A 10,701-nucleotide genomic window follows, 5' to 3' on the forward strand; every position below is an offset into this window, starting at 1 on the left:
ATATTATACCGGTACTCTATGATTAGGCCAAAAAAATTATGTTGTGTTGCCCTCCGTGACCGACCGAAATTTTGCAATAATTTGGGTCGGCATTAAACAATTTTTTTTTTTCAAATTTTGTTCAAAGGTCTTCTTTTCATCAAGTACAATTTCGAGAAATAGCGCATCCGAAATTAACAACATAAAATCTAAAACAGACATGTATTTTGACCAAATTTGGGCCACAGATGCGCACGTAAAATTGGTAAAATAGAAGGCATATTTGAGAACCGAGCGCGACGACGGTGAAGATGTATGCACGAACATCGGATCTCTCGCACTGTCAACCCACGACTTGCCACGACCTCATCTATAGTCTATTCTTTACTACTGTAACATGTACAACTAAGTGTTTGCCGGAATCAAAAATCGTATTCATTATCTTACGATATATTGGACAATATTCACACGGGTCTAGCCATCGTTTTAAAGCATGTACATACAGTAGCTATACATCTTAGGCTCCGTTTATGCCAACCATGAACGAAATATTATGTCTTATGTTTTTCTCAAAGTTTACTTCGATAGTATTACTATAGTCAGGACGCTTGCTGGTGCGGATCCAGAAATTTTGTAACGGAAGGAGGGGCCCAATAAGTGGTTCAGTGGCGGATCCAGGATTTTAAAATACAGGGGGACTAGGGATGTATTTTGACAAACCGAAAACATAAGCCGCCACAGCCCCACTGTGGTTGGGGCTGAGGTAAGACTATTTATGATTATGACACCTTTAGATGACCGGAAATGGCAATCGCAGACTTAATGTAAGTTATTTATTCTCCTTTTATCTCCCTTTTTTGAACAAAATTAAGGGAGTGGGGGAGCGGCCGGCTCAGACCCCCTTGAATCCGTCGCTGTAGTCCACACGCAAATTTAAAAAATCGACCCCTCTAGACACTCGGAAATGGCACTCTCTGTGGTAAAAATGCCTTTTCAAAGCAGTGTTCTCGTTAAAATTATTGACTTCCTCCAGACGGGAGATATGCTACAACTCCCTGAGACACCCCTCCCATCCCCCCCCCCTTCACGGGCGCCGCAAATCTCAAGAACTCTATAGTTGGAGTTGCAAGACAAATTATGGTTGTGACACTCATTCAGACTTAAACATTTATATTTTACCATGTTTTTAAAAATGACAAATGTATAGGTTCTGCCCTCGCCGGCTGGGGCACGTTCCCCCTTGTTTTTGCCACTAAATTTTAAACATTTCAATGCATATTAATGCTATGTGCCACTTATCTATTCTGAACCTGCTGTGTGCCCCAACCCCCCACCTCCCCCACCGCTTGAAAAATTCTGGATCTACCCCTGGAAATATACTGAGATTGAAAATCTTGTGCTACAAAGACCTTTAAGCTTTTAGCTTATATTTATTTATTTATTTATTTTTACTTGCCGGTACGGTTCCGACGGCCCTGTCACAAGCAACTATTATTGAAAACATTTTGATTACAGTAGAACCACTATTAAGAGGACACCTTCGGTACCAACAAAGTGTCCTCCTAATAGTAGTGTCCCCTGTGTAGGGGTTGGCCGCAGCTTAAAAAATATATACGGTAAGCGCCCTACTTCCCTCGTTTCTTTGCCTTTCTTTGCCTAAAAACTGTCTCCTTTTACCAAAGGAGGGCGTCCTACTTTATTAGAATTAATATGTATAAAACTAAAGCCTAGTCTATTTGACTGATAATTAATTTTTGATACAGTTTATTAGAATAGTAAACAAAAAATAGCAGTGTCTAATCGAATTCCTCTCTATAGATAATACTATTAAATCACATGATCCAGGTATAATTCTTACAGAATTTGAAATGTTTATTTTGCAGTATTTTGAGTATGTTATCCCCAGCGCAGTATTTATGGTTCTATTCTCAGCCATTACTCTTGTGACGTCAATCGTGCTGGTTGTTTCATTCTGCACCTGCTGCAGATCAAACATGGTAAACACAATCCCAAATCAATCGCCTCACAACTCATAGACATTCCTTTTTTCTCTTCTCTCACACACACCAGACACACACACTCACACACCACTCACAAACATACTCCCTGCACGGTACTCACCTGATACCCCTTATATCTAACTAACCCATTTATTCGATTGATGTCTGTCGATTATGTTTGTCTTTGGAAAATAATAATAAACATATAATTGAATATAATAATAATAGTAATTACCATTATTATTGTTACTATTTAAAGATGTCATCTATACAACAACAAAAAAAAACAAAAACAAAAACAATAATAATGATATGATGTTTGGTAATAAAAGCAATAAAATGTAAATATATTTATGTACACGAATAAACGTTTTCTCAAATTTACTTAGTAACAGGTAGATTACTTGAAATACTTAATAATTTAACCAAAATGACGTTGGTAAAAAACACCACACATCTGAGAAAAAATGAAAATGAACGAAAATAAACCCGAGTTTTTTCCTTCTGGACAATGGCGTATCTACAAGTCATGAAATGGGGGGGGGGGGGCGGGGCAGGGGAAGGCGCGGGTAATTTTTGGGGGAGTGCGCCCCTTCCTCCTGCTCCCCCCCCCCCGTAGATAAGCCACTGCTTCTGGACTATGTAGTTAACACATAACATAACAACGCTTATAACGATAATCTCATTTTAAAAAAATTCTAATCTTTCTTTGTTCTTTATGTTGTTTTCTTCTCTCTGTCTTGACGCTGAGTAAAAAAGCGCATAGAGACATTTTATTATCCTGTACGCTATAGAAATGGAAGACCGTACCATTTAAATAGTAATCACATGATTGTTATACAACAGATTTTATGAACGAGAACTTGAAATCGTAAAATAATACTGTAGTAAGTAATAGTTAGTGATTCAAAATTTTGCTATGATAATTCTGAGATTTGTTTTGTTGGGCAAAATTCAGTTGTGCGGTAATCGCTTTTTTCATATTTATTTTTGTCAGGATTCTGCTCCATTATAATGCTAGTGTTGGATCGTTGCTTATTCTGCTGAACCAAATGTTACGATGCATGTACTGTAGGCCTAAACATCAACGTGGACGTACATTATTGCACCTATTTTGTATTAATTCTTATTCAATTTTAGGAATTATAAGAATTATCAATCAACCAAGTCTCTTTGCTTTTGTAAAAGGTTGAATTTAAATGTGTGAGTTGAAATTCCTATCATTAGGATACAATAATGTGAAACAAGCAAACGTAGGAGGTAGGCCTACAATATCGAATCAGTAAGGCCCATTGTTGGATGTATCGGTAGTTTTTTATATGCAATATTTCAATTTTCTAACATTACTTCATATATGCTTTTGTAAAATATTTGATAAAAATGTAATTTACTGAAAGAATCCTGTTGTCTTTTAGTGTATAATGTTTTACTTCATATAACAGAAGTAGAATTATTTTTAAAGCTATGCACTTGTTGTGCCGTAAGACCGTCGTGCGACGAATCCGGTGTAGACGACGCAACGCCGTCTGCTGACCGTCAGTGTACCGTAAAAGCTAAACGTGTTTAGACATAGCTTAATGTATTTAGGATCTTGACATCATGATGTCAAATACCTAAGCACATCTAATGCTAAAACACGTCAGAAACCTAAACACATTAGGCCAGACCTAAACACGTTTAGCTTTTAAACGTGTCACCAAAAACGGGACAACATTGCGTGGAGCTTTGTATTTAAATGCTCCACGCTGATTTACAGTGTGGCATGCAGTCTGAGCGGATTAAAAACTTTCCGTTGCGTTCTTCATTGGATGGCGTCGGCAGACGCCATCCAATGTGAGTGAGTTCCCAGCTTCAAACAAAAGTTTATTAAAATAAAGTAAACCAATACACCAGGCAATTACATTTAGTGTGGTATTGTGTAGTCAATAATCGTGACCATAATTTTGAAGAATATTTAGCAGGGATTCAGAAGATGATGTGAGATAAAACATTGACCCACTCACCTAAAAAGTGACTCCAGGTCAATATTTTGCTGTAAAATGTTAATTTCACTGTAAAATACTCACACCCGGTCCTTATTTTGCTCGAATAAAACCTCGAATAAAACACAGGTCCAAAACTACAGAATATAATTTGGACCATTTGTATAATATGGAACCACGGTTCTCAACCTCAAACCTACCGACCCCCCTGGGGATCGGTTAGCGTCTTTGGTAAATGGTCAGAGTCATCAAGGGGACGGGGGGGGGTCAGTGAAATATATTATTATATTTATGGATTATAGTTATGAATACCAATGACATGGTTTATGCATTTAAATATAAAAACAAAAACAAAAAACTAGTGAGAAAAAAAAATACCCCGGCTCACTGGAAAATATTAAATCCATGAAAAAAGGGGATGTGATGTCGAAAGCAAAAAACTTAAACCAAGGATCCAGTAATCCTTGTCATGACTTTTAAACAAATGGTTTGAAAATTGGTACCAGGAAAAATGTAAGATTCCAAATAAATTGCATTCAAATATTAAAAACGACATCCATACTAACAGAAAAGATATAAATGTGTAAATTATTATTATTATTATTATTATTATTATTATTATTATAGGCCTATTTATTTTTATTATTATTATTATTATATTATAGAATACCCTATGCGCTTAATATAACATTATTATTATTATTATTATTATTATTGTTATTATTATTATTTATTATTATTATTATTATTATTATTATCATTATTATTATTATCATTATTATTAACATTATTATTGTAAATATGTCACTTTTAATTGGAATTTTTAAAATGGCTAGGATTATTACGGTCCTGTGTAAAGGTGGTGATCGAGAAGATGAAGGCCTAGCCAGCTATAGGGCAATTTTGATTCTGCAATTAAAAAACAAGTCGTTTTATCGTATTTTGTTAATAGTTCTTTATAAACGATTTTAAAAATGGTACAGCTCATTTCACTATTTTTTGTTTTTATAAACATTAAGCTGATCTGACCTTGGGACTTGTGAATCTTAGTATTATATAGATCCACTACATCCGAGTTCATCAATTCAGCCGCCAAATGCGTAGTCCACCATCCTGAAAGCATGAGGTCAGCTTTTTACTGTGAATAATTTCACTATTTCTTGTTTTTATAAACATTAAGCTGATCTGATCTTGGGACTTGTGAAACTTATTATTATATAGATCCACTACATCCGAGTTCATCAATTCAACCGCCAAATGCGTAGTCAACCATCCTGAAAGCATGAGGTCAAATAATAATTGCAACATTATTATTATTAAAAAATAATAATAATAATAATGGGATCACAATTTTGAAATGTCTATTTTGCAGTCTTTTGAGTATGTTATCCCCGGCGGAGTAATTTTGGTTCTATTCTCAGCCATTATTCTTGCGACGTCAATCGTGTTGATTGTTTCATCTTGTACTTGCCGCAGATCAAATATGGTAAACACAGTCACAAATCAAACACCACAACCACAACTCATAGACACTCCCTCAAACATAACCACTCTAACCCTGCATAAACTTCCTGTACGGTACTCAATTGTTACATTGGCCTACTGTACTATTTAAAATGTACTCTATGCAACAATAACAACGACGACGACGACAACAACAACAATAATAATAGTATAATGTACGGTAATAATAATAATAATAATAATAATAATAATAATATAGAATCCAACTAACACTAGTAGCAAAGCTCATGCCTTCATCCGTTGTCACGTTCTGATCAGCTGGGCAATCATCTGTCGTCGGCATCTCGTCATCTGTAAACCAATTATAGATTATCAAAGATCAGATAATTGCGCTTATATATTAACGTTTAGGGCGCATTATTGAAAAAAAATAATAATAATAATAATCATTATTATTATTATTTTTATAATAATAATAATATTTATGTAGAAAATAATAATAATAATACTGTAATAATAATAATAATAATAATAATAATAATAATAATAATAATAATAATAATAATAATAATAATATTTACGTAGAAAATCGGAATCCAGTTCGGTTATATGTACACGAATAGACGATTTCTCAAATTTCATTAGCAAAAAAACGAGTATGTTACTTTTTAATGTACTAGGCCTATATTTTATTTTATTTCAACTAAATCGCCTATTAAGAATATCTTAAAATACACATACAAAGTAAAAATATATAATAAAATACAAGATAACATACAATAAATTGTGACAAAGGTTATTACTGGACATAAGTTGATAAGAAAAAAAAACAAACACCACGTATCTTAGAAAAATCGCAAATAAAAACAAGCCACTTTTTTCTGGACTATAATATGTGGTTAACAAATAACATAATAATCACATGAATGGTTTACGGCAGATTTTTTGAACGAGGACTTCAAAAAGTAAAATACTACTATTGTAATAATAGTAATATTAAGTGACTAAAATTCTTTTTATGACAATCCTGGAATTTGTTTTATTGGATAAAATTCAAACGGTAATTGTTTTTTTAAATATTTTTTTCATATTTATCTTTTTCAGGATTCTGCTCCAATATAATGATGTTGGATCTTTGCCAATGATACATTAATCATCAACGTGGACGTACATTATTTTAATTGAAGCTGCCCTCTTTAATTTGAAAAAGTAGCCTCGAAAAGAAGCACATGGACTTTCTTTTTACTTTGCAAATGCAGTAGAAAAAAAGCCCATCTAGAAAGGAAGCCATTTCATAAAGAAGCCCATCCAAAGTTCTAAAAAAAAATAAATAAAAAAAAGAAGAAGAAGAAGAAGCAGAAGCAGCAGCAGCCGCCGCCGCCCAGGGCTTCTTTTCGAGGTTTACGGCGGTATTTTGTATTAATTTTTATTAATTCATATCTTATGATTGTTGATCTTTTAGAATCTACAATCAACTACGTTTCTCAACAATAATAATCATATACTGGGTACAATAATAATAATAATAATAATAATAATAATAGGCTTAGTGGTATTGTACAATATTTTACATTGATACATATTATATTATACATTGATTTCGTTTTAGCTTACCTAGATGTTTACATGCATTCCATTTTAAGAGCATTTGTAAAATATTTAATAGCAATTTGTGAGTTCAAATTCACAATTCATTTGGATACAGTAATGTAAAACAATCAAACGTTAGAAGAGGCCTACAATATCGAATACAGTAAGGCCCATTGATTGTATCGGTAGTATTTTATATGTAATATTTTTAACTTTGTATCCTTACTACGGACTCTAATTTTGTAAAATATTTAATAAAAATGTTTGTATATTCAAATTCAACTGTCGTTTTTAGTATAATGTAAATGTTCTACTTCAGATAGGCCTACTAAAAGAAGCAGAATTATTTTTTTAAACGAAAGTCATCAATTATGAAATGGCAGTGGCAGATTCAAGGGGTTAAACAAAATAATGGACGAGAAAATTCTACTCAAATTCATGTGTGAGTTTGCCATTTCCGGCCATCCAGAGCTGCCATAATTAATATCTTTTAGCCTGTTTTCCACTAGGCGAATTTATTCGCGCGTATCAAAAACATCGGTTCTTGCGCATGCGCATTTACATTTCTCTCAGAGTTTTCGCTTCAGCGAATTCAATAGCTGTTTCTACTTTTTGCGAAGCGAGAAAAATCGTGCAACCAATCAGAAGTCGGTTTTCCACTAGGCGAATTTATTCGCGCGAATCGATTTCGCATTCACATTTCTATCGGAGTTTTCGCTTTAGCGAAATTCGTAGTTCGAAAAGTTTCTACTTTTTGCGAAGCGAAAAAATGCACAGCTAATCAGAGCTCAGGAACCGAACCGACGCCTTCGATTCGCTCCAATAAATTCGCCTAGTAGAAAACCGGAAGAGAGGAAGAGAGGGAGTAAATGCACTTAACGTATACGGTATCCTGCAACGATGTAAACAATGTACCACAACCCTATTTCAACACGTTCCAAAGTCGTCTGATACAGGTAAGTTTATTTTTTTATGTTTAATGAACGGAAACCTATACTTGTTCTATCTGAAAATAAGGCGACCTTCTCAAGGTCGGTATTGACTACAATTTTCAACCATCATTATTTACTGTAAATATGACACTTTCTATTGGAATTGAAGAGAGATAGGATTTTGTCCTGTGTAGGCCTACAACGAGGTAATCGAGAAAAATCATCCAACTATAGGTCAATTTCGATTCTGCAAATAACAAACAAGTCGTTTTATCATATTTTGTTAGCATTTCGTAAAAAAATATTTTTAAAATGGTATAGAGCATTTTGCTATTTCTTTTTTCATAAACATTAAGCTGATCTGACCTTGGAAGTTGTGAAGCTTATATTTTATTAGTCCACCACATCCTTATTCATCATATTAACCACCAAATGCGTGTCAACCATATCCTTAAAGCATGACGTCAGTATGGTCAAGGTATTTGTTATCAAGTCAATAGGCATCTATAGTTTTATTAATTATTCACGCGGTACGGAGGGCGATTATCAAGTAACTGGTGAAATCAAGACATATTGTATACGACAATTTTAACGTTTGTTCGAAACATATTAAACTCACCAAGTCAATAATCAAGTTGGCAGTAGGGGTGTATGTCGCTTGTGTGTTTGTGGGTGTGCGTGCGGCCCCGCCCCCTCCCCCGGTAAAGAAAGAAAAAGAATAAAATGTTAGCCCAGAACGCCTCAAATGTTATTTTCGGGCGTCTAGAGCACAAACAAATTACGCGGGGCATGCCCCCGGCACCCCTATGACAGTGTTGTCTCCATCGGCCCAACTTTTGGTCCCCCTTTCGGCCCCCCCCCCTTTCGGCACCCCTTTTGTACATCTCTGGATCCGCCCCTGAGGGCCTTAATACGTGCTAACGCTAGATTACTGGTTAAAATCTAAAATTTAGTACATTCTCGATGTCTTTAAAATGTGAACCTTTTACGATTGTTCTTTTTTTTTGGGTGGGGGTGCGATTTATTATTTTTTTTGGGAGGGGATGTTGGGGGTGGTGCGTGCCTTCATAAGTTGTCTGGGATCTCCATCTTTAAAGTCCTTCACTGGACCCCTCTAATTCGAATTTATGGGATCATTCTAAAGTAAATGATATGCTCTATGCCATTATAACAAAAAATCATTTTGGCGTGAGGACGAGTTTCCAGCCCGTTTGTAAGCAGTGGCGTGTCACGGGGCACGGGGTGTGAAAGTGTTGGGGGCCATGTAAGTGTCACAACAGTGGCATATTGGACGGTGTTTGAGTGAATCTCCTCTCTACTTTAAAGTATTAAGAATTTTGATTGTCAATATTGTTTAAAATATTGATCGGCGTTTGGACCTCTGCTGGTTAAACCAAACCACTTCATTTATAATGAATCCGGAGTCTAACGTCCTGTGACAACTGCTCATCTCAACATTTTCCCGGGAAGAACCTGAACATTCCTTTTCTCTTTGGGTTCATTGATTCATTATAATAATTTTCAAGAGGGGAAAACCTTGAACTTTGAGGAACTTAAAAGTGATTAAAAGACACCTTAGAAGTCGGGAAAACTCATTTCCCGCCTTCTAGGAATCAAAATTTTCATGGGGGAGAACCCCCGGACCCCCTTTTATTTGGAGCTTATCGATTCATTGAAAAAAAAACGTATGCAGCTACTCATTTTTTTAAATGTGTATACACACATAACAGGCCTATTTTTCTGTAATGAGAAAGTTTACCTTACCGTTTTCAAAAGTTGGAAAACTTTGAATTTTGAAGAGCAAAGTCATTAGACACCTAGCTCAAAAGTCGAGAAAGGTCATTTCGCCATCTAAAAATCAAAATTTTCCCGGGGGAGGAATGTTGACCCCCACCACCTAGGTTTGATTCCAGATCTGCATGATTCATATTCCCATTCATCTTATAAGTGGGCCCCCACCCCCCACTTTCAAAAACGTTCCGCCGGCCCTGATATGTAATGAAATAACGTTAAACACAACGTCTTGGCAACGTTTGGCAACTTCAGCGTAATTAGAATGTAGGTTTTCCTCAAAATCGTTTGTTTCCCCTTTAATGCTGAAAATAGTATAGGAGGGGCGGGCGCTAAAAAGGGTTTTTTTTTTTTTTTTTGTTAGTTTTATTTTTCTCCTTTCACCAAAATTAACATATTAAATCGCAATGCTTGCAAGCCTGTCTCATTATTTGTTTTTCAAAGGGTATTAGTCAGACTGAACAACAATAACCCATAATCAATAGTTTGTAATGAATTTAGGCCTATAGAATGGTGATCGGTACCTTACATCAGACACCAAATTTAGACAACTTTCAAGCCCAAAATGAAGAAAAATAAAGATTACTTTCTTAAATTTGTGAACAAAAAATCGAAAAAATAAGTCTTTTTTTCAGTGAGCTAGGGCAGGCAAACAAACATATTTTTTAGGCCTTTAAACGGTTTTTTTTTTTTCACGACCTTGATCCACCTTGTTCTATATATCAGAAGTAGCGCTGCCTAGTTACTGGCGCCGTTAAATTACATCACTCTAAACTGCGTTCGCTTGCTAATCGATGATTGCCTATGCCAAGGAGGTATTAAGTATTAAATAAGCTGGAGAAACAACGACCATCAACTCCTTTGTACGATGTGAAGCACCGCCGCTCGAGGGCATCATAAAATTCTCGTTAATTTAATTGGATTTAACTGTCTACGTCATGGTCAGTGACGTCACCTGACACC

General features: G+C 35.2%; 2 protein-coding genes across 13 annotated transcripts in view; both read left to right on the forward strand.

Moving 5' to 3' along the window:
• The window catches only part of LOC117119289, a 14,193-nt gene extending 6,958 nt beyond the window's left edge, over positions 1 to 7,235 (forward strand). For 2 of the 8 annotated variants that reach the window (XM_033264118.1, XM_033264098.1), the window contains 2 exons: positions 5,334 to 5,447; positions 6,530 to 7,235. In XM_033264118.1, coding sequence (XP_033120009.1) covers positions 5,334 to 5,447; positions 6,530 to 6,547 — 132 coding nt within the window. In that variant the 3' untranslated portion in view covers positions 6,548 to 7,235. Of the gene's footprint in view, positions 1 to 1,862; positions 1,977 to 2,976; positions 3,348 to 5,333; positions 5,448 to 6,529 lie in introns of those variants that run through there. The other 6 variants (XM_033264125.1, XM_033264103.1, XR_004447171.1 and 3 more) reach the window with 5 other exon arrangements.
• A 371-nt stretch (positions 7,236 to 7,606) lies between these two features.
• LOC117119862 overlaps positions 7,607 to 10,701 on the forward strand; it is a 31,884-nt gene continuing 28,789 nt past the window's right edge. For 3 of the 5 annotated variants that reach the window (XR_004447257.1, XM_033264851.1, XM_033264843.1), the window contains exons 1-2: positions 7,607 to 7,971; positions 8,303 to 8,425. Coding sequence is in view for 2 of the 5 variants with exons in the window: in XM_033264851.1 (XP_033120742.1) it covers positions 8,406 to 8,425 (20 nt within the window). In the remaining 3 variants the exon portion in view is untranslated. Of the gene's footprint in view, positions 7,972 to 8,302; positions 8,426 to 8,463; positions 8,583 to 10,701 lie in introns of those variants that run through there. The other 2 variants (XM_033264858.1, XM_033264864.1) reach the window with 2 other exon arrangements.

The sequence above is a fragment of the Anneissia japonica genome, unplaced genomic scaffold (assembly GCF_011630105.1).
Source record: "Anneissia japonica isolate Jap-2015-1 unplaced genomic scaffold, ASM1163010v1 scaffold287752_len1182401_cov188, whole genome shotgun sequence".
Taxonomy (NCBI): Eukaryota; Metazoa; Echinodermata; class Crinoidea; order Comatulida; family Comatulidae; genus Anneissia; species Anneissia japonica.